A 25,756-nucleotide genomic window follows, 5' to 3' on the forward strand; every position below is an offset into this window, starting at 1 on the left:
GCTGTGCATGAAACACTGAATCGGAGCCTTACGATTCAGAATCGATTTTAGACAGGTCTTTATAATGGGAACGCGCATCGATGCACATCCCTAGTACATATCTATGGTAAAAACCATACTAAAGTCTCAAAATCTAATTCTGAGATCATGAAATTCAAACTCTGATTTTAGCCATTCATTTCATTATGATTTTAATCTTTGACGTGACTTTATTCAATCAATATTAAAGATAATTAAATACTTAAATAATAAAATTTTGACACACAATTTTTGATAAGACAGGCACATTTATTTTGCTGGCAGCCAGCAATCGTGTGTAGCCCATTTAAAACAATTGAAAGACTGTTTTCATGTTGTTAGTGCTGAGGGGTTAGTTGTAACACAGCGTTACAACTAACCCCGCCGGGTGAAAATATTTTCAAGCCTACAAAAAAAGTTGCTAAGAGCTGCAGACACATTTCAAAATTATGCTATGTTTTAGTCAACAAGACACTGATTAAGATGACATTAACATTGGTTTTGGTATCTTACAGACCCAACTCAGAAAGCGAAAAAAAAACACGATGAAAAATTTACCTACATACAACCAAAACTCTCTTTCATAAATAACTCTATGGAAAAAACGTTGTACTTTTCCAATAATTTGCGGTAGACTGTCTTTTGGCAGCATGAAAAAATAGGGAAAAAAACGAATTGCTCAACCCTGTGCAACAATGTAAACGGTCCATGTTACAACTAACCCGCGTTAGTTTTTGCCCCTCGCACCCCTACCTGGTTAAAAAATCGGTTGAAACAACTTAAATTACATCATCTCACCTCTCTCAAAGCCTCTGCATAAGAGCTCATGTCCGTGAGGATGACCAACACGTGTTTCTCACACTGATAGGCCAAATACTCTGCTGTGGTCAGAGCCAGACGCGGGGTGATGATGCGTTCAATGCTGCGCAAAAAAAGATTAGAGCGATGTCCAGTTAAGAAATTTCTATGCTATAGAAATCCAGTGTATAGAAACAACTAGCATGATGAATTCTTACGTAGGATCATTGGCCAAATTCAGAAATAAGCAAACGTTGTCCATTGATCCATTCTCTTCAAAGTCTGACTTGAAGAAACGTGCAGTTTCCATGTTGACCTGCGATAACAAAAAGTATTATTATGCCATAAACAAACAAAGAGTAAGAACTCAAAAATCCACTACTCAATTTAAAATGACCTATTGAAATGCACTTCCTGCTAGAGGTAATTCCTTGTGTCTATAAAAGGTTTAACATTTTAACCACCCTGCGCATGAAATCAAGATATAGAGTTACAGGTAGTCAATAGTGAATGCATTAGAGATGTGTCCGGACCAGAGACTGACGGCCACAGGACACAAGATTGGGTCAGTGACATTTCAAGCGCAGGTTAATGGAAGCCCTTCAAACCTGAATACACAGGTGAACCTGACACCTGACACAGGTAATACCTGTCTGAGAGGACAGACTGCAGCCACTCAGGTGACAATAACAAAGGTTTGGAGAGGAAGCAGACAGGTGAGGGCACAAGGTTAAGGTGGTTTTGAAGAGTAGGATTAAGCAACCTATGAGGACCAACAGTTACTCGCATCCATGATTTAAGATTCTGTTCACTGACAGGATCGTTTTACACAATTATCCTGAAATATATGCAAGCAGTAGTTTAACAGATTCTCAACCTCTCTTCAAAAGGAAATAAACCACTTTAGGTAATCTGTCCAAATGCATACTTGAACACACTATAATAAACAGAACAACTCACCCCCATAGCAGCAAAGACGATGGCAAAGTTATCTGCGCTGTAGTCCATCACATCTTTGGATTTCTGCACCAAACCGGCCTGACGACAGATCTGAGCAGCAATCTATAAGTAAAAAAATAAGGAATCAAATATATTACCGCTGTATAAGATAGTTAACACAGTAGCTCAACTGGTAAAGCATTGCAACACCAGTGCAAAATGTTAAGGATTTCTAGTGAACTTACATACTTAAAAAAAACTATGGATAGAGGCGTCTGCCAGATGCATAAATTATTTAAATAATCCAATAGACCTTTTGCGTGCTTGCAAACAGAGATTACTTTTTTGTGGGCGGAGCCCAACTGGTGGCAGAAAGTAACTGCTCCGCATTAGGGGTGTGAAGTGTTTTAGCGTTAAACTGTGATTTTTATGGATCCGGTGTTCTGTAGAAGTCTGTTTCTTATAACGTTTTCACCAAGTTACCTTTATTTTTTAAATAAATTAAAAGTTTAAATGGCTTGGCTACTGATATGTGTGCATTTATGTAATGTATATATATTGTTCTTTATTGGTAAATCAATTATTTTTACAGTATGAATCGCTGAAGTACTTATAAGAGCAATATTATCATGTATTCTGTATAATATCATTTATTAAATATTTCATCATTTCATGTTTTCAATTTCTTTCTTATATTTTTAGCCTACGCGTTTGTTCTAAAACGATTATATGTTTACATACAAATTAATTTGTATAGGCCTGTTATATATTATTAACACTTTACATCGTGTGCGTGTGTGCTATGTTTATATATTTATTAGTAAACATCATCATTTAGAACAAACAGGAAGAAGACATAGGCTAAGATAGAAGGTAAAAAATAGTAATAGGAAACGAAAAAAATATGAAAACTTTAATAAATGGTAATATTATTGATATTATGAACTCGTTCAAATCTTTAATCTTTCTAAATAAATTATAAATGTAACATGATAAAACGCTATAAGAGACACATAGAGGGAACAGACTTCGACAGAACACCGGATATCTTCTCTAATTATTTTCTATTTTAATTATTAAAAGATTTTCAAATGATTTCATCACTCCAGTCTGTCCGGTTGAGGGCTTATTTCAACCATAAACACCTACGTTTATCTTCAAATGGTGTCTTCGTCGATGGTATACTATAAAAATTAAGGTCATCTATTTTGGCATTCCTATTCTGACACTTAACAGCACAACAAGACATTTTCTAGTGAATTATATTGTTCGTTTCACTCGTGTCTCATTCATTTCCACTGTTTTTCTGCCACCACATAGCGCGCGTGACGTAACTGTGACGTCGACTTGCAAAAGGTCTATACGGTTTCCCGAATAAGTCAGTGTCACAGAATTAACAATCCGGACATCAGGAAATCATGTGAGCTATATTAGATACTTTTTACAGAAAAAATAATTAAAAATAGAACCATTTAAAAAAGCTTAAAACATATGACTTTGGACACCAAATGTACATGCAATTATATAAATCACCCATATGTGTATGTGTCTGAATGCATGTTTGTGTGTCTGTTTGCAACAAAGAGATTAAGACTATAAGCATGAGGAATTTCACGCTTATCACTTAATGTAATGGTCCTGGACGTCTAATCCGGTCTGACCCCTGACTGAACTTTGACCCTGAACACCTGTTTCTCTGAGAGGATAAAGCCGGCTGTGACCCCTATGACTCCTGTTTAATGAAACGAGAACCTTTTTATATCAGTTAGACGGCAGGAGCAGATTCATTAGTGAGACATTAATCCCTACTTTACACCGTTTCAGATTTACTTTATATTGAGATCTATATATATTTTAAATGTAATGCTACACATTAAAATTGACAATTAACATATCTGTAGCTGGATAAACCAAACCAGTTTTTATTTTTAATGAGGTAAACGCTGTGCTAGTATGTGACTGGTTGTCTTTTGCTGCATGCGGTTTTTTCTTACACTTCAATTCAGTATAAGCATAAACCAAGGTTAAAACCTTTTTTTCAAAATTACATGTGTGAAACACTGCTTTATCCAAATGATCTTAACCTATGGTTTAAAAGATGTTAACCCAAGCACTGTGGTTTTATTATTACCATTGTGTGTGTGTGTGTGTGTGTTTAGGGCAGTTAATGGGAATATGCTGGCTTAGAGAACAGCTTTCTCTTTAGTGTTAAAATGTCAGGGTTGAGTGAACCAGTCTATGCTGCTCACTGCCTTTCACACATCCTCATAATCATCCTGATAGTCTTGTATCTTTGACAAAAATAATGGAAATTACAAAGAAGGGGTTAGAAGAGAGCGACATCCTAGGTATATAAAATGACAAAACGGAGGGTTCAGAAAATAAATTTACTTTGACGTTAATTTAAAATTACTTTTTTCAATACCAAATTATGTGATGGAATGACGTGGAGCTTCTAATATCTGCATATCTGCAATTGGGCCAAAAGAAAGAAATATTTTAAAATGCAAATTTAAATTAAACCTATTGACAGTGTTGGGGGTAACGCATTACAAGTAATGTGCATTACATAATAATATTTTCTAAAGTAACGAGTACAGTAATGCATTACTTTTTAAATGTACACATTAAAATTTTTGGCAGGCCAGAGCTCTACATTTTTGTGATGAAATATGCAATTGACCTATGGCTAAGCCACGCCCCCAAATGCGATGAGCCAATCACAGTGCGCATAGCCCCCCAATACACTTGGACATTCTTTCCTTCCACATCCATTGAAATGCATTGAAGTTAGTCAGATTTCAGTCATTTTCATATGTTTTTCTTGTCATTTTAAGTTTAAAATGGTCAAACGGTGTGCATGGGGTACATACAACTAGGTATCCTGAGAGAGGCTGGGCGACATTGTGTATTTTTACCCTTTCCCAAGCCACATCTCAACCGAGATAACGTTAAGTGTCTGCTCTGGTTAAGTTATGCGGTAGACCACAACACCAACTAAACGTGGATAAATTAAACAAGGATGTCTACATCTGTTCTAAGCTAACTCAACAACGTATTTGAACGTTATCTTTAACATCTCTAACGTAACGTTAGCCTAACATTAGAAAGCGTTATCGTTAGCTTCTAGCTGCGTTGTACATCATGTCACTTAGCTTCATTAACGTATCTGTAAATAACCGAGATAACAAATGTTATTTGTAATAGTAATGTTGTGCTGAATGATTCATGTAAATACAGTAGCACCAAACTAACAGAGAAGTAACTTACTCTTGGTAAAGATATTAAAAAGGCTTGTCCTGGAAACGTATGCTTTCATCGAAGTTCTCAACAAGCTGTGTGACAGCTGGCATAGCGCCTATCACCGAATTTTGATTGATTGTCAGAGTGAGTGGAGGGGGCGTGGCTTAGCCATAGGTCAATTTCTGAATGCAGAACTTTTCAGTCATAAAAAACACCTGCAAGGCCTGAAAGAGATCAAACCTCAGTCAAGAAAAAGTAATGTAAAAGTAACTAAAAAGTAACGGAAGCATTACTTTCCATGAAAAGTAACTAAGTAACGGAATTAGTTACTTTATTTGGGAGTAACTTAATATTGTAATACATTACTTTTAAAAGTAACTTTCCCCAACACTGTCTATTGACAAGATTTAAGTCAGTTAAATTTCTGTGTTTCTGCCATCTGTGTAATATTATGTAGCATTTATATAAAAAGACCTCGACGTTCAGCTGAAGTAAAATGTATGGTGGAAAAAAAATCACACACTCAAGTTGAGCAACACAATCTCATTCCTTTCAATGGAAGTTTGGTGATTTCTGGCAAAAGCAATTGGCGACAGGAAGTGGGCGTGTCTAGCTACACGACAAAGTTAAGAACAGTTTAACCTTACGCAAATGATGAGTGACTTTCTGGAGTGCCAACCAATCAGAGCGAAGCAGTGGAGTTTACGTCACAGCCTTTTGTCATTGAGGACAGTTACCAATTTGTTAATCAGGACAATCAGAATTAGGAACGCCTACTACCGATCTCATTAAAAGAGACGGGGGACACACGGTCACTGAAGTCTCTGGCGATGTTCATACATAGTTACTGTAGTTGAGATGATTTAATGATTCCGAGAATATAAGAAATATATTTGAATGGTTGAAGCACTTGAGGCATCTTTTAAGATGGCAACATTATTGACAGTGAAACGATGGCTTTAAGATTCAGTAATGATAAGACCTTGATCCTAGAATTACTATGAACAACTTTATAAAACAAACTACCTTTTAATATGTTGTTGTAAAAGTGGGAAGCTCAATGACGCCGGCCTACATGTCTGCATGTATTCTCAAAAGCTCATGTAGTGGGTCATTACATTTATTTTCCAGTCTGACTATAGAGACGTTTTGCAGCTGATTCATAACCACTTACACGGCCTACAGTTATAGCCAATGGACAACTTATACTTGTGTGTAGGAAAGGCAATGCAAAATTAGCCAAATTCAGAAATAAAGGGAAGGCAATAGGGAAATCAACACTTAATGTGATGAAGTATGGTTACCCGTATTCGGTATATGACCCATCCCAGTGAGTAGTGAACAGAGGTACTGCAAGCCGGTTACCTCAGTCGCAACTTGCCAGAGACCTTCGGGTTACAAGCCCAACTGTCTACCCATTAGGTCACAACTGCCCTCAAAATTTCCATTTATATAAACCATATAATTCATTTATGTACAAATTCCTACAATTGTAGCATCCTTGCATGCAGTGTTGCAAACACAGAAAATGTCATTGTAACCCTTAACTGTGTAAAATGTCACTGTTTATTTAGCTCAACTGCATGGTAATGCATGGTAGCAACAGTGCCAAGGTCACGATTCCCGGGAAATACACATATTTGTACTGATAAAATGTATAGCAAGAATGCGCTGTGAGTCGCTTTGAATAAAAATGTGTGTCAAACGAACATGCAATAAAGCACTTGTGTTGTTAAACAAATCAATTATGACCTCCATTTCTTTGAAAGTTTTAGGCACCAGTTGTGACCTCAAAACCATTTCTATATCACCATTAAGTTCAGCAAGAACATCATACTCCTCCTGGAATCAAAACAAACCAATGTCAACCTGTAGCATGTATTATTGATCAGTGCTAAGCGTTTGGTTTTGTTTGCTTAGTCTAAAGCTCTCAAAATCATACCGGTTCCTCCTGCATTCACACAAGTGGAGAACATTATGATTCGAACCCTGACCCACCTCGCTGTTTCCACAGAAACGCCACAGGGTAAAATCAATTACACATCCTTCTCAAATTAGCGTTAATCACACAGGCTTGTCTCAGTAACAGCCACAATACAGCAAAAGCCACTGCGGCTGCCACAGAGCTGCACAATAAGGTGTTGAATGTGATCACAACACTTCAAATGAAAGAATTTAAATAAATCCCTCTAGGTTTAATTAATATAATTAAAAACACGCTGGCAGGCAGCATGGTCTGTATTGCCGTTTCTGTTCCAGCATCCCGCTCTGAATGAAGACGGACACATTCCTGCGGCGCATTTCAAAAGTTACCTCAAAAATCTGTCTCGATGAATGTATAAAGCAAGGTGAATTTTTTTTTTTATGAAGTCTGTGGGCTTTTATTCAAAGCGGCATGCTGTTCATTCAAGGTACATTTTATCAAAGTACACTTTATGAGATGGTGTGTTTGAGCAACAGTCCTGTCTAAACACAAGAAATTAACACTAGTGACGGACTAAATATCAGCCAGACACATTAATTAGCCAAAATATGAAAGAACATGAGGGTGTTGAATGGATCTAACTTAGAATTTACAAAAAATTATTTTAGTGTAACATTTCTAAAGGGCTCATTATAGTTGTGCTAGGTCCTACACCATAGCTGCGACGGCGTAGGTTACGCGTCGGTTTTCATTTAAACTTTTGCGTCGTCGTACGCGTTGATGTGCAAACACACATGCAGACCGCTGGTAGGCAGTATAAACGCGTGTTACCACAGTAGCAGTGCGACCGTCAATGAAGAAGCAGCTTGACAAGTTTAACCCACAGGCGAAGAAGAAACAGCAACTTGTTGTGTATGATTTCAGAAGCCCATCAGTAATAGAAGTAAACAAACAACGACTAATGTTGCACTCCTCAACTCGGTCCATCTTTGTTCTCACCGTCGCAAACGAAAAATCCTAGGGATTCCCGCATGACTTTGCAGTTTGGGCGGCCCACCTAAAAAAATTTGCTGCACAAAAGGCCGTCAAGTGCATCTCGGTGAATAGCGCGAACACGCTTCACACCGCGAGCGGGCATGCGCGCCACACGGCGGAAATGAGAGGAAGACGTGGTCCGTCACTGTCTGGAGGAGAGCCTGTTGATAAAACGTGTGTCCGTGAGAACTGTAAAGTGGACTTGTGTTTTTGGCTAATTTAAGCCTGTTATTGTATTAGTCTAGTCTATAGTTCTTGCAAATTTAAAGTAAGTTAGCTGGTGATTTTGTTGTTTGAGCAACCTGCTAGCTAGGTTGCACGTGCCTGTTGATTCAATATAATTGCTGAGCGCTCTTGCTCATGTTATTTATGTGCATTATTTACATGCTACAATAGTTACACTCCTTTAAGATATTGTAATTAATAGTGGGAAATAATCAGTTTTTACAATCTTCGCGCTATCTATCATCGTTCGCCAGATGTTCTACAACATCTGCTTCAGTTTGTGTTTATTAACCCTTTAGTTTCAGTTCATCAAGCAGCTATTCCCATTAGATGTACCTGTTAAAAACATTTAATTCATTAATGATCTAGTATGTGTTCATTTTCTGTCATAGTTTCTTCAAAATTAAGTTTTATTTGAGTGTTTTAAATAAAAATATTTTCATTTTCATCATGACGCCCCGGCCAAAAACCACCTTAACTAACAAATTTTCTGCAGGAAACCCTGAAAACCTATGACGCAGTTTTTTTACCTGATGGGAGGAGTTCTAGTGGACCCATCACAGCGCTTGCGGTCCGCGCCAAAATTTTGGCGAGGTGCACGTCAGGCTACACAGAGGCTACGGATAACCTACAACATAGCTATGGCATAGACCTTACGCAGGACTATAAATTAAACTTAATAAAGCACCTCTGCAATCTGTATTGTTTTAGTCACCGGCTACCCTCAGCATCAGCCTTTGTTGAAGATCACATCTTGACTGATTTTAAATTTCTTAGCAACCTGCGAAACAAGAATGAATGTTGTGCAATTAACAAACCACACGTGCAGAACCTACTTCATTATGGGGTAATCCAGCAGCGCTAAAAATAGGGATCTTCTGTCCACGGGCGATGCTGTTCATGCCGTCGATGGCAGAAATGCCAGTCTGGATCATCTCCTCGGGGTAGATACGACATTGAGGGTTGATGGGCTGACCTAAGAGGGGCAAAGGGTATACAGTGATCTCACTTAAGTAGGAAAATGTGTCCAGTTGTTAGAATTTGCAGTGTAAAACTTGTATTTGCTAGGTGAAAAATGAATTTTCTTTAGGCAAAACTAACCATTTCGTGCAAATGAATAAAGCTTGTATGCTGGGATAGTGATGACAAAATAGCTCGGTTTGCTGTGGAGTCAATAAACGTCTAAACATTGATAGATGAATATGAGACAAAAGTACAGAATGTCACATTTTATTTTTCAACCGTTTGAACATATGCAATTTAAGTGTTAAGTGTCCTGATAAATGTATTAACATGAAAACAAATTATGTGTAAGTTTGATCCATTAGTTTTGCAGTCAATTAGTTTTGCAGGTCAGGATGAAAGATTGGGTATGTGTTAAAACAAAATCGAATGTTAATAAAATGAAACATTTTGTCCTTTGCCTCTTATTCATCTTACAAATTTCTTGTCCCCACAGCAAACAGAGCAATTCTGTCTTCACTGTCCGAATACTTCTGTAGGGCACTGTATTTCAGAAAATATTTTCTTGTTTGAGTACACAAGCATCCTAAACACTATTTGGAGTATCGTGACCTTGAGGGGCTGATCATTCTTTCATTAAGCCCCCTCTCATCCAATTGCCTCATTCAGAAGCTGCCCTGAATGGCCATTGTATACTTTGATAGCTGAAAAGATCACCTTTGCCATTACAGCTTAGCAGAGATCAGGGTCACAAGGTCAGTAAATGACTTAAAAAGGACACAAAAATTCCAATTCATTCTCGGAAAATATTAAAATACCATCAAGCAGTATTTCAGGCACTTTTTAACATTCAGCTAGGCTGCACACAGCGCGTGAAGAGAAAAATAAATGTACTGTGGCTGGTTGTAAACTACATTGTAAGAATGTACTGTTAAATTCAATATCCGTTTGATCCCAAATACAGTATTATCAACCCATCACCCAGAGAGTTAATGAGATCACAGTATTGTTAAATCACAAAGGGCCTATTTTCCCAGGTTTTCAAACCAGAAGAGCACTGTTCCTGCATGCATAACAATTATTGTGCAAATGTTATATAAAGCGCAAAAATAGATGTTACTGACCCATGATGTCTAAGTAGTCCTCAGCAAGCACAACAGGGCCACGGTCAATGGGTTTACCAGACCCGTTAAACACACGTCCAAGCATAAAATGAAATCATTTTTCATTTTATTATTACACCTTGCAAATGTTAGCATAACTAATGTGTTTGAAATGTGACCTTTTTCTAGGACATGAATTAAATGTAAGAAATATTTTTTGACATTAACCATGTTAACATGTTTAACAAAAGGACATTTTCTTGCATTCATTGAACCACACAATATGCTCTATGAAACATTTTCAAATCATGCTGGGAAACACATGGATCATCAGGTTTTGTGCAACCTTGTGGAGTCCAGCTCAAGTTCATATTTTCTTAAAACCCAAATATTTTATTTGCTTGCTACCAAATGCTGAAATTCATTCAAACTCCTTGTTTTTTGGACTCCACCATAGCAGTGTGCGTGTACATACCAAGCATGTCCTCAGAGACAGGTGTGCGCAAGATATCGCCGGTGAACTCGCATGCGGTCTTCTTGGCATCAATACCTGACGTGCCTTCAAATACCTGATGGACACAAATATATTTTATGATGTATTTTGACACGGTTTTGAAGACTCATTATGACTGCATGAAATGACATGCTTGTCAGATTATATGCGAGTACTGTATATTTACCTGGACAACCGCTTTGGAGCCAATGACCTCCAGGACCTGACCACTCCTCTTGGTCCCATCAGGTAAAGTCAGGTGCACAATCTCTGCATACCGTGGAAACTAAAGGACGATGAGAAAAAAGATGAACTGTCTGCCTCAAACAATGACTAAATCATACAAAAATATGATTAAATTCAAAACACGTTATAAAGCGGCAATCTGTAACTTTTGCCTCTATATCGCCATCTCTGTTTGAAACATAAAATTGCAGGTTTACTTTTTCTAATTTTTTTGTGCCATTTTTGCCCTTTATGTGATAGGCAGTATAAGGAGAGGACAGGAAAGTACAGGGCGGAGAGATTGGCAAGGACCACAAGCTGGGAATCGAATTCGGGTCGAAGAAGGTGCATCTGTACTATATTTTAATGCACTGCCCACTACACCGTCGACTCCGAAATGGCAGATTAATTTTCCCAGATTACTTCCAATAAAATCGTATCCAACAAGCCAACTTATAAATCAATAATTGTTGCTTACAGTTGCAGTTTATGGTTTTGAACAATTATTTTTTATGTTTTTTTTTTAGTGCTGGGCAAAGGTTAAAAGTGATTTTTAGCATGCTGTGTGTAATTATTATTTATATATAAATACACACTACATGTATGTATTTAAGAAACATTTACATGTGTATATATATTTATTTATATTTTATATATTCTATATTATATATACATTCTTTAAAATTATATATACACACATACAAATTTTCTGAAATGTATATATGTATGTGAGTGTGTTTAAATATACATAATAATTACACACAGCACACACATATATTATGCAAAAATTAACTTTTATTTTGTATGCGATTAATCGCGATTAATCTTTGCCCAGCAGTAGTTCTTTTCAATAACGGAGTTTTGTTTGTTTATTAAACAAAAAAGTTACAAATTGCAGCTTTAGAAGTGTAACATAATTAAAAGTGTAGCAGATTTATATGTTGATTACAAAATATATCATTGCCACATTTGGGAAAAGACTGTCTTACTTTAACATTGTCCAAGATGACCAACGGTCCATTAACACCGCACACAGTAGAGTAGGCTGAGGACAACAAGAGAAACACAAGATGTAAAACTACCCAACAAACCATACAGAATTTATACCTTTATAAACACTTCAAAGTGAATAGTAAGTGTTAAAAATGTCAATATATGCATTAACACCTGAGACATCCCTGAATAGTAAACATCCTTTTAATAAAGAAACATATGGAAAATGTTTATTGATTCCAAGTTGCTACACATCAGCTTGACACACAAGCACGCACACATGCATACACTTACTGCAAGCACTAGCTGTGACCAATAAGTGCATGAAATTTGCCACAAAAGCCACAATCAGATGGAAATGAAGACCCTTTCTTGTGACACCTGTGCATCTAATTGTACAGTGTGACCTTTACTGGAGTATTCTAAATGGCTCCCATAAATTTCCATGTCCAAATGTCACGCCTAGAAGAGCACCATGGTTGGCACATTCAAGATGCTTTTTCGGCAGATGTCAGGATGGGAGAAGTAGTCTTCACTTTGGACAGACTGTCTGTTCCGTGAGGGACAATTACTTTGCTCAGACTATTGTCATTTATAGTATAATGGATCCAGATGCCGAAAAGGTCTGAGAAATACACTTATTTTAGATTTCATAACTATGTCTGGGTCAAGCAGAAAGGCTATTATGTGACGTGAGCAGGATTTGATGAAGTCTGCTTTAAGTTTCATCTTGCATGGGATGCATGTGACTACTGAATCAGAGTCAGTCTTTTATTTAGGAACCTTCAACCTATTACTCAGACGATTCAAGATTAGCATGTCCTAAAAATGGCTATGAAACTGGAAATTGTTGTAGGAAATGCGCTTGAAACTTTAAGCTGCTGTGCTCATCCAGTATGGCAGGTTCAAGTCCAACTCACATTTTGCTATACTCTGAAGTTGGAACGTATAGCCCTCCTTGGGATAATTAGCTTTCTAACTAAAATGTTTACTATATAACAAATGAAAAATACCCAAGCTTGCCCACAATTTCAAAACAAACGTTTTCTCATTAACACTGAGATATTGAATAGACGCACACACACTGATTGAGATTGTTGTAGGCCCAGGATGCAGGTGCATGCTCAGGGTGGGCCATTATTAGGAGCTGAGGGCGTGGTCTCATATTTTGGCCTTTTACTTTGCATGGGAAAACATTAACCATCCTGTCACAGGAGCCAATTTGGTGCATCTTTACAAAAGACAGAGAGTGCACACTAGACGAAGAAGAGTCAGCTTTGTCTCTTCTGGGTCATCCATCTCGCCTCAATGTGTTGGTTTTTGTGTGCAGCATCAGACTGTGGTCTGATATCAAAGGCAGAAGGAAATGAGAATGGACCGGCTCTAACACCCAGCACAGCAGCCCCACGGGGAGCAGACACTATGCTACTAATTAGGCTTCAGACTACACAATCATTTGTCAATGCACTATTGTGGTTTCCCACACGCACATACACACTCACACACCTGCACATCATGACTTTCTTTATTGGCTGAAGAGAAAACGTAGAAAAATTGGCTGAACAAAATCGTTTTGTTTTTCTTTCTCATATTTTTGACCAAATCTTTTATAAATACTGTGTGATTTAAATGTCTTGTGGCAATCTATTATTGAGTCTGAAGCATCACAGTAAATGATGAATGACGGAAAACTTGTCGCATTTTCACCACTGGCTGCCCTGTGGCTCTAAGGGAACAGAGATAAATGAGTCTTGCATTAACTTATGAATTAATGTTACTCTTATTAAAAACCAGACTCAGTCTGAGCACCTGCACATAGATGTGATGTACAAGTAGTGGCTACTAAATGGATGCCAAATAAATGCGTAGGAAACATAGGATTTTTATTAGGACAATTAAAATTAGAATAATGCATTACCCTCATGCATAAAACAATAATAAAATACAAAATTAAATTAACTCTTTCCCTGACAGCGTTTTTTTAAAGGTGGTCAGCCAGAGGCAGCATTTTTCATGATTACAAAAGTTTAATGCCTTCCAGAAAATGTTCTTTAAATATATAAACATACAATATATCAAATGAAAGAACAGAAGCCTCTGCTTTCAAACAAAAAGTTTCATCCTACCTTGATTAGTTCTCTTTTTATGACCTCTCAAATTATATGGGTAGGTTTCTTCAAAAACACCAAATTTTAAGCAAAAAGCTATGAAGGACTTTTGATAGAGATCAGATTCTGAGCTATCCTCAAAACATACACAGAGTTCTTATTCTTTCACGTGAGGTGTTGCTTTCCGGTTGTATAAGTTGCAGATTGCCGGAAATACTTGTCATTGGCAGGGAAGTGTTTTTCTCTTAATTGACAAGTTAACTTTGCGGGGAAAGAGCTAAAAATGAAGAGCTCAGATTCAAATGCCACCAAACGTCAGCTCCGACTAAATAAGATAGCGATATTGACCGCATGTTCTCGGCACATATTAGACGTTCATTAAATCCACTTAACCCCTTTCAGAAATACCTTGTTGGCATAATCTGTTAAACGCCATGATGCTTTTTCAGCAAAGTCTTCTAAGTGCACGGAAGAAGAATTGAAAAACAACGACACGCATGTCACAATTTTTAAACCTTTTACCTTTATTCAGAAAGGACAGTGAAGTAGCTGTCCTTTCTTACACCCACAGGGTTCCCACACCTTAGTTAACTTCAAATTCAAGGATCTTTCAAGGACTTTCCAGGTTCAATACCCTCAAATTTAAGGACTAAATTGATATTTGGGGACACATTTCAAGTGAGAGCAAGGTTACATCGTGTTATCTTTTAAGATACATTGTTACAGTTCCCTCTTTCGAGGGAACTCGTGCTGCGTCATTGCGGTGACACTTTGGGGACGCCTCCAGGGGTAAATGCGTCTGAATGTGTATATCAAATTCAACCAATGGTAAGGCTTAGCGACAAAGACAGGGTGACGCGGGAGCTAGGTAGTAAATCGTTATCTGATATTTGCCAAAGATGGCGTTACATGGACTCAGGAAGTATGGCAAGGGAGACGCAGCGTCTCGTTCCCTTCTCAGGAAACAACAGTTACATACGTAACCAGAGACATTTTCATTTGTCAAACACAACTGTGCAAAAAAGCATTTTGGTATGAATCAACATTCGCATACAGAAGATATATGCTTTTAAAGCGAACAGTTTAATGGATTTTTTTCAGAAAACTTCTTGCATTATATAGATTCAAGCACTTTCAATTACTTGTATCTATGTATGTATATTTTCAAAAACTTCTCAGGGCCTTGAATTTTTCCCCCCAGATTCACAAACTTTCAAGCAGTTCAAGGACCCGTGGGAACCCTGCACACAGCACACACTTGTATATTATGCTAAGTAAGCATTTTTGCATGTACTTAAAGAGGGTTTTGCAGAGAAAGACAGTCAAATGTGTTAAATATCAATAAAATGAAAATTAATTAAATACCAATTAAAGAAAATTTAAAAAGAGACTCATTTACAATAAAACATGTCAGATGCACTTTGAGGATTTTGCATCCGAGCTCTATAAATAAATTAACTGAAAAATTTAACTAAGTAAGATGTTATAAATGATTATTTAAAAAAATATGGCCTGGTACTTTAATTTACTGATCCTATTAACAAGCAAGTCCTTAAATTCTAACCGTGTTTTTTGACAATTGCAGTTCTACTGACTACATAGAGCTTAAATGGCTACTGAGAGATAAATTTAGTTCAATTTAAAAAGTTGATAGAAATAATAATTTTAAAATGTTAAACCATTATTTTCCCTGCCCACTTCTTGTAATAGAAATAAAGAAACCTCACAAAAAACATATTAGCTACAGAAGTGAAAGAATTCAGCAACCATTACCATGAGACTCTGAAACATGTCTCCCCTAAACAAATGATGTCTCATAATTGCTGTTATTATTGTAAAAGAAAAACAGTGGTCAAATCACCCTAACAATGAATATTCCTTTTCTCAAAACACACAAAAACAGATGCTTTCCACAAATTCGCAGACACACTAAAAGCCACGCTATCTGCAAATTCCAACATTTTCCAAGACATTATGGCTCTTCCGTTCCTCTGTCCCTCTTGCCCCAGCCAGACAAATTGCAGTATGTGCCTCACAGGGAGGTGCTTATAAAATGGATTTAATAGCTACACTTACCCTACAAATTGCCCATATGTTTCAAAAGAGATACATATGTCTATTTACTGAGAGGTGATCATAATTACGAGGCTGGAAAATTGCGGCCATATAATTGTACATCAACCCCTTAAAAGTCTCTTCAACGAAACGCAAACTGCTAATGGAAAACAGTGAGGAGCTGAAATCTTTACTCAAACAAAGCTCATGACATGCTCCGATATTGTGCACAACATTAGACGAAGGCTAAATGAAGGCACGCAAACGCTAATCTGCTCTGTCAATGACGAGCAGAATGGATGGCGAGGATGCCTGACACTAGTTTTTATTTGACTGCATCTAAAGGCGTTATAATATATAAAAAATATCAGTTGTTGAAAGCTTAAATATATCATGTAAAACATCCCGATTATAAATAATAAAAAAGAGCATGGCAATGAAATGACCCTGTCGAACCATGAGCCAATCGCCTTCCAGCAATGTGATGAAGATGGCGGCCCACTTCAGCTCCTCACACAGAGGACTCGATCTCACATAAGAGGCCTTGTAAAATAAAGATTAATAAATGGCTATACATTCACATGGTGTGAAGTAGCAACATTTCCCATTAGGTTTGAAAAACTTTCCCCACCCCTCCAGGGACACTTGAGTTTGAGTGCGCCAGTCCGAGGGCCAGGCATGCAACACCGGCGTGGGTCAACCCGAGGCCTGTGGAGCTGCCAGGCCCTATTGTGTGCGGAGATGTTAATTGGTTCTAATCTGGCGGTAGAAGCTGTTTTGGTAGCCTGACCCTGCGCCCTGAAGGACATCTTGGTGTGAAATACTAAAGGGCCCATTCAAGTGCTTCTGAAAGAAGGCATGGAGCATTCCAACACATTTCCATTTCAGCTGTGAAAAAGAAGTGTTGACAGGGCGGGGCAATGGTGCTGGGGGGGCACTGTGGGGACAGGCTTTTTGGGCCGGCCGGTAGGGTTGCGCTGCGGAACTGAATTAATGATACAAAAGCGCAGGCAAAGGTGCCAGGCTCCTCTCATTCACATACATCCTCACTTCGTTTCTTTTTCTTTAAAACCGTGCATCCACACAATGATTTCCCATAAGATGGTATAAAAGACGGTGCTAATTGCCCCATGTTTGGGATCAGACACAAATGTAACTGTCATTAAACAGACAAAAAAAGACTTCACACAATTCACCTTCTAAAGGTACTCTGCAAGGCCTGCATATTATTATTTAATAATGAACCCATCAGGATCTTTGGTGCTGTAACTGATAAAGATTGATAAGACAGTCCAGAAGTGAGAAATAACACATAATGGGTCGATATATGTTTTTTAATGGCCGATATGATACGAATATTAAAGGATAAGTCCATTTTCTTAAAAAAAATCCAGATATTTAACTCACCACCATGTCATCCAAAATGTTGATGTCTTTCTTTGTTCAGTCGAGAAGAAATTATGTTTTTTGAGGAAAATATTCCAGGATTTTTCTCCTTTTAATGGACTTTAATGGACCCCAACACTTAATAGTTTTAATGCAGTTTAAAATTGCAGATGCAGCTTCAAAGGACTCTAAAAAATCCCAAACGAGGCATAAGGGTCTTATCTAGTGAAACGATTGTCATTTTTGATAAGAAAAATAAAAAAGATGTACTTTTTAACCACAACTTCTCTTCTTGGCTGTGTGATGCGCCAGCGAGACCTCGCGTAATTGCGTAATAAAGTCGAAAGGTCACGTGTTACACACATTTGTGAACCATTTTGAACAATAAACTGACACAAAGACATTAATTAGTATCATTCGACATACAACAACGTTAGAATGGTCCTCTTTCTCCACACTTGTAAACACTGTGGCATAGTTTCGATATGTCATCCGTGACCTCTTGACGTATTACGTGAGGTCGCGCTGGCACATCACAGGACCGAAGGAAGAAGAGATGTTGTGGTTTAAAAGTCCATATTTTTTATTTTTCTTGCCAATCGTTTCGCTAGATAAGACCCTTATGCCTCGTTTGAGATCGTTTAGAGTAATTTGAAGCTGCATTGAAACTGCAATTTTAAACTGCATTAAAACTGTTAAGTATTGGGGTCCATTAAAGTCCATTGAAATTAGGAAAATGTATGAGGAATGTTTTCCTCAAAAAACATAATTTCTTCTCACTATTATCTAGATTGTTTTTAAGAAAATGGAATAATGAGGTAGATATAACGCAAATGCAATTACAGTAAATGAGAGACAAACAGAAAATTGGTGAAACTAAATAAACATTGGTTATGCATACTATTTATAAATATACCCTTTTAAGTACTTAAATTAAAACATATTAAAAAGACATAATTAATGTGGATCTGACATCTCACGGTACATAATGTCATGTTAAAAAGTTAACAATGATTTGTTATTTTACCATCTGTCAGACTTTTGCTTTACATCCAAATATTTTTTTATTATAGTATATAATAATAATAATATATATACACACATAGAATATCGGCCACTGCAATATATCGGTCAAAACTACACAGAACCCTTTTAGGGTTTATTCATATGAAGGATATGAGAATGGATTTATCATCAACAATCTAAGCATGTTATAAAAAGCAGATAGGCTTACTCAAGACTGTCCATATCTTAAAATATTTCACCACTAGAATTATAAGAAACAGACACAAAATGACAAAGATAAATAAAAGAAATAGAAACTAGTGCCTCCCAAAAATAAAATTTTAAGCTTTTGGTTGTAGATTTTGTTGCTAATACAAAAGGTGGCAAAGTCAGTAAATTACTAGACCTGCCGCAATGACTTTATAACTCATATTCATAATTAGGTTATGATAGGAGGATTTTGCATTTTAGAAAATAATGAATAGACTACGTAAGGTGTAAAAAATTATCAAATGCTCACTGGAACAATGAACTCAAGAACCACCTGCCAAAATACTGTAGAAATGTCACAGCTATTCCACAAGTATGGACAATACAATCCCGACCTGTCGGTGGTGGTGCAAATATAAAATGGCATAAAACGTATATTCTTCTGCTGTGCTTTTATTTAAATTTACATTAACACATTTCAGTGAAAATAAAAAAGGATGACCAAAATTACAATTGCAATTATGTTAAGGCACGCAATAGCAGTTAGATTCGTAATTCAATGGTACGCCATTCAGAAAAAAACAAAAAAACTGGATGTTGAAGTGTGAAAATTTGATTAGGTACAATAAAACACATTTTGAAAGAAAAAATGTCTATTGGATGACCTGCAGACAGTCATATGAAAGACAGCGAATCAGAGCTCACAGGGGACCTTGATCATATTCTCTTGGACTTCAATACTGACAGAGGGAATACAATTACGGCACAAACAGTACAATGTGTTATACACTCAAAAGGGCAGTTGTTAGATTAAAAAGTGGACAATGTATCAAAATAAATGCAGCAAAATCTGATTTGAAATAGGATAATTTTTATACATAACATCAATATATAACAATAAAGGGTTAAAATGGTTTTCATGTCCTTGCTTGCAATCTCATGAATCTTAAATAACTCAGAAGTGCTAACTAATAAACTGTGAACAAAAAATTAAAACGTTTCCAAAAACAGAAAAAAGCCAAAAGGAAAAAGGTGTGATGTCAGTCCTATAAAAAATCTTTACAACTTTTAAATAATCTTTATCATATTAATTATAAAAAATTATAATAATATAAAAAATGCTAGATTAAATCACAAAGTCTGCATCTCTCAAATTTTTATCTACAATGTCTGGAATAACAATATCAGAATTAAATAAGACAAAAACTACAAAAGTTATGAAATAAATAAAAAAGTGTCAATGCAACTACTGAATGCAGTAGACAGACAGACAGACAGACGGTCAGATAAAGACAGATCACAATTGTGTCCGTTCTTCTGTCCTAACAAAGACCTCCACAGTGATGACACCCCATCAAACAGGAATGCTTTTAACCCCGCAGGTAGAGGCTGAAGCGGTTTCGAAAAATTCGCCGCACGCATGCACTGATTGGGTCGTGTGTAATCAGACGACAGTGAGCATGTTCAGGGGGGAATGGCGGAAAGAGCCGTAATCTGTGTGCGTTTCCTGGTGGGATGCAGACTGAAGGGGTGACAGCTAAACTGAGACAGCTGGTTAACCCCGCTGCCTCTCCAGGAGAGGTGGCAAAGTGGTGCGGTTACAATAGATCGAAACAGGCGCAATGTTACAGCAACAGTTTTAGAGTGATTTGCAGGGACAGGCGTGTTTTCACCCGTAGGCTGCCTAGCAACAAATCTATAACAATAATTGTCCAAAGTGGACCTTCTTTAATAATATTAAATACGTTTATAATGTTTCTAATCTCATTTTTAATAATGTGGATGGTGTACTTTGACAAAACATTACATATTTTTTATTAAACAACTTTCTTAGATAGAGATCACTTATCGAAACGTTTGTTAGGAGAGAAAAAAACGCTCCAATTCAAAACAAGTATAACTACAGCTTTAAAAATTTGTGATGTGTGAATATTATAATCAGGCAACATATAAAGTTGTACTTAAAGGAAAACTTAACTTATACAGAAACATAATTGTTAAGATATATTTACAATGGGAATTTTGCGTCACATTTGGTGTGTATAATGGACAAGGATTTCTTTTGAATCTAAGCAGTATATAATTTTATATAGTTGGATACTATTTTTGAAAGTCTACTGTTCTATCATCTTTCACTTACTTTTCATTGATGGCAAGATGAAGATGAACGCCCACCGAGGACTTTCTCTTTCACTGTCACGACAATTGATTAATTACAGGCGGACAAAAGGATTAGCAACAGGAAACAGTAGATAAAATAAAGGAGGGCTGTGACATCTGAAAGATTTGTTTATAACCATGTCATTATGGGTAATTGTTTCTTCACAGAAATACCATTACCGTGCTGAATGTCTTTTCAGCACATTTAAACGTCTATTCAGCATTAAAACAAAGCGAAAAGACAGTCTGGGTTAATTGCTTTTGTTGCAAATGACATGATTAAGACAAAAAGGCCTCTGCTTTCACAGAAAAGATGAATACACTGTACGTTTACTTTTGTTTGTTTGTTTCTTCTGGCATTTTTGAATTTTGACTGGGCAGAAGTGTGATAAAAATGACATTAACACACCAGCAAATGACGAAGTGTCTGAAATATTTCAGGGGGTCGAATAGAAAAATAAGTGAACAAAATACCTCAACTGAATTAGAAATATTTGTGTTGTCCGCATAGCAAACATTCTGGAACAAAACACTGAAATACTTTAATACTTAAAATAATTTAACACTTGTATTAAAATTGTTTATTTTCCGTTCTCCAACAAAATTATTCAAAGTTACTAGACACGAAGGTCTTTTCACAGAGTTGTTCAGCACTTTTTGAGGACAAAGCCAGACCAATCAGACCCGCGCTGACAAATTTGGCCTCTCGAATGTGATGGCGTATAAGGGGCTGCTGGGATTCATGGGTACAGATCTGTGTGTTTGCCTTCCCATCAGTCTTCATTGCCTTCAATCACAGCCCACTATCAGCATGCACTCCGCCACTGATGAGGCACAAAATGGTGCTGCTATCTGGCATGCCTACATTAGAGAGGCTTTTTTTGAACGGTATGTTGGGGGGCGTTTCAGATCGGGGGGTCTTTACGCATGCAGCTTCTTTCATGCAGGCTTTTTAGAAGGGAAGGCTTCAATTCTTCCATTAAGTCATTTATTTTCTTCCTGGTTTGCTAAGAGGCTTTTAGCCTGAGCTTTCCTTTGACACTTTCAAGAAAAAAGGAAAACACACTACCTGGTCTACTCGGCGGGACAGTGTGTTTGCTGGTCTAAATTAATGAGATTTACAGTGAATAATGTCAATAATACACGTGAAGAGAAAAGCTGAGAGAAAGATGCCGGACGAGTGGTAATTTTAGCAAGGTTCTCTATTAAGGAGGTAAACAAAATTAACTACTCAAGTGCTGAAACATCAGACGCAAGAGTCAAATGATGTTATCGAAGAGATGCTGGTGGAAGATTATGGAAGGGAGATGTGGGATTGAAAATGTGGGAATTTTTGAAGTTGGATAAGATGAAATACAGGCTTTTACAAAAACAATTAATACACAAAAGAGGAAAAGGTTGGATGATCATACCGGTACTGTCTCTTACACTCATGTTTGGGTCACAGGACACAGACTTCCCTATAATTAAAATATGCACTTCCTTAACAACCTTACCGCAACCTATTGCCAATACTGGCAAGCCAACAAGTGAAGAACTGAAATATAACAGGAAAACACACGATTTTGCAATTAGCACTTTTCCCAGGACCCTTCATTTCCTCAAACAGTTTTTATTGCAGTCACAAAATATAAACCTGTTTAATGTTATTAAATGCAACAGGCTACCAATTATTAAAAGGCATTCACCCAAAAATGAAAATTTTGTCATTATTTACTCACTCTTATATTGTTACAAAACTGTATGAATTAGTGGTGCACCAATAAATCGGGCGATGATGCTTGCTATGCTTCTCAATGAATTACGGTGATATGCCCCTACATCCAAAAGCCAGAGGGCGCTCTCGTGTAGAAACTCAATATGCGCCGCAAAAGAACCATCATCATATGGGCATCTCCAGGAAATGGCTTAAGGATATAGAGGGTATGCATGTGACGTCACCTTCAGCAAAAGTGCCTGCGGTTACGCCCACTGAGTGGCAAAAGACAGAGCGGCAGAATTTGTGTACAGTGTGAAGTCAGCGAAAACATGGGGAAAACACATCTAAATGAGACAGCTGTTGTGCGATAGACTGTACTAACAGATTTAACAAGAATTCGGAGCTAACGTTTTACAGACTGCCAAAAAACACCGAAAGGAGAAGTTAATTGATTGTTCATGCCAACGTCCACAGACCACAGGTGGGTTGACAAGTTGCTAGGGTCACTATCAAGCAGAGGTTTTACTTTCTACTTTTAAAAGTATTTTTTCAAGTATTTGTATTTTATCCGTGTTTTTCTTTGGAAAACTTACATTCCAAAGCATATTATCACAATTTTACTCTATTACTTTTCATAAATACAAGTTTTTGTTTTACATTTAATATTTAAGTACATTAACATATCTTTAATCAAACAAGAGTACACAATTTTAATGTAATTTGGTATTAAATAAATACATTTTAATATGCAATATTAAAGAATACACAGTATGATTATCTGCTTTAGAATGTAGTGAAGTTACATTTTTCCCAATACAAACACCCTATAAAGCACAGATGCTTGGAAAATGTAACTAATGTAACTAAGTACTGTCCATCTCTGCTATCAAGTCCAACTAAATGTAATTTAAGTTGATAATAGTCAGTTTTACTGGCATTTTCGCAGCAGCCGCTATGAAAACCAGCCATTTTGTTGAACATTTAAAGTGACGTCAATGCATACCCTCTTTATTCTTCAAACCTTTTCAGGTATTTTCATGATTATAAAGAATATGTTTTATTGATTATGTTTGACGAGTGTTGCTTTTTCAAATTCATGTTATAAACGACTCAAACTAACAGTGATTTCCGATTGATAAGGACTTACTGATCAAAAGCCGTAGTAGTACATGAAATAGCTGTGCATTATATCGGCTGTGTGATTCAGAATAGTTATCAGCCACTTATTATTAGTGTATATCGGCATTTATCATCGCATACCTAGTTCTAATGAACACGAATTAAGATATTTTGAGAAATATTCATTATCAAAGTTCAAAATATCTTCCTTCGTGTTCATCAGTATAAATAAATTTATATAGGTTTGCAATAACATGAGATTGAGTAAATGATGAAAGAATTTTCATTTTTGGGTGAACTATCCCTTTAACTTAAGGTAACATTACGGCTGTCCCTATAAAACAAGGTGTGCTGAAATACTAAAAGCACAATGCCTAAAAGATCTGATTCTCATGTTTCTCGTGCTTTTTATCAAAAATAATCTACTCTAGAGGGACTCTGTTGTTATTGATTCTTTGCCTACTGAAGTCTACCGAAGTTAAGTTTGGGCCACAGAAGCTGTTTGTTAATGTTTTTTTGCAGCTCAAACCGTCTATACACCATAGACGACTCTCTCAATCCAGTTTCAACAGTACTACAACAAGATTTATCAATACTGTGACACTGATAAGAATTTAGATCAATGTGACAACAAACGTATTTAGAAATACTGAAAGACAAAGAAAGTCATGTGTCCTGTGATTTTTTTAGGGGAGAGATCTTAATTAAATATGGGTCTGTACTGGTAACAGTTTCGCATACTCCTGTGAAATTACTTTCAGACTTTCTGGTGCATAACTGTAATTTATCCTAATTTTATATATTTATCCTATCATGTTTATGAAAACCATATTTTAACAAACAGTAAAATAAAATAGACTGCCAATGTTTAAGTGAAAATACATTGAGAATGATTCTAAATGTATTGAATGATCATGAGAAACTACCTTTACTTATAAAGTACAATTACAAGTAAATTTAACTAAATCTAGTACATTTAAAACACAGTAATTTACTCAATGACATGCTATCTTTTTCTCGTAGTAGTGGTCACATGATCACATGATTTTATTGTAGAACTAAAAGTTGCTCTTGCACATTATTCATCAGCTCAGTTGATTGTCACGTGATCATGTCACATGAGAGGGATCATCACCCCGTCTGTCTGTCTCTCTCTCTCTTTCATCCATAATTTAAATGGCATTTAAACAACATTTAAATGGCATTTAAATTATACTATCAGGTGCAATACAGCTAACTGTCTAAAACAATAACCTTTGATGATCTTTAATGTTCAGACACTTCAAACACTCATACACATAACTGTTCTTGATTCCACTTTAATTTACTCATCTCGTATAGTCTATAACATGCAAGTTAAGTTTCGTGTAGTTTTAAATGAGGACTTTCAACGATCAGATTAGATAAATCAATCTAACTTGCATTTTTACATTTAGTCCAGCTTGGCTAGCTAGCTAGCTAGCATGTTTACACCTGCTAAGACCTTCAAAGACGCCAAAGTCTTTACATTTCGAGTAAAATAATCTTAAGTATTATGTTTTTCTGTATTACTTACACAACGACATTTCAAAAGATTAGTACAAGACTAAAATGCAAGCATGCAGACTGAATACGAACTGCTTGGCTAACGTTAGCATTAATACTGTAAGTTACTACGCTGACAGCTAACAGAACCTACAGAGCATTAGCTAACGTTATGTCCTCAAGCCTTTTATCCTCATATTCAGCAGAACAACTTATTAAAGAGCAGTAACCTTAGTATAAATTGAAATGACAGAAGCGACAGCTGTTTGAATGAAAGTTAAACGACACTCACTCAGTCTGGGTTGGGAAATGTAGTTTCTGACAACCGCCTGTGCGTGCTGCCGTGCCGCCGCTTCAGGGCCGTTCAGATCCACGGGCCGGTTCGCTAATAATGTAGACATTGTTGTTATTTTTCCTCTGAATTAATTCGAGCGTCTGTCTGTAAACAGATCTGCACTGAGAACGGATGAACAGATGGAGTCATATGACACAGCGATCAGGAAGTAGCAGTCGTTCACGCGCACGTAAAAG

General features: G+C 36.7%; 1 protein-coding gene across 1 annotated transcript in view; it reads right to left on the minus strand.

Annotated features, from left to right (window-relative positions):
• atp6v1ba (ATPase, H+ transporting, lysosomal, V1 subunit B, member a) overlaps positions 1-25,756 on the minus strand; it is a 36,458-nt gene extending 10,702 nt beyond the window's left edge. Inside the window, exons 1-9 of the mRNA XM_073869331.1 lie at positions 25,518-25,756; positions 11,956-12,011; positions 10,929-11,027; positions 10,723-10,817; positions 10,270-10,346; positions 9,019-9,158; positions 1,777-1,878; positions 1,035-1,132; positions 817-940 (exon numbers count right to left, since the gene is read on the minus strand). Of these exons, the coding sequence (XP_073725432.1) occupies positions 817-940; positions 1,035-1,132; positions 1,777-1,878; positions 9,019-9,158; positions 10,270-10,346; positions 10,723-10,817; positions 10,929-11,027; positions 11,956-12,011; positions 25,518-25,626 (900 nt within the window). The 5' untranslated portion in view covers positions 25,627-25,756. The remainder of the gene's footprint in view (positions 1-816; positions 941-1,034; positions 1,133-1,776; positions 1,879-9,018; positions 9,159-10,269; positions 10,347-10,722; positions 10,818-10,928; positions 11,028-11,955; positions 12,012-25,517) is intronic.

The sequence above is a fragment of the Misgurnus anguillicaudatus genome, chromosome 7, assembly GCF_027580225.2.
Source record: "Misgurnus anguillicaudatus chromosome 7, ASM2758022v2, whole genome shotgun sequence".
NCBI lineage: Eukaryota > Metazoa > Chordata > Actinopteri > Cypriniformes > Cobitidae > Misgurnus > Misgurnus anguillicaudatus.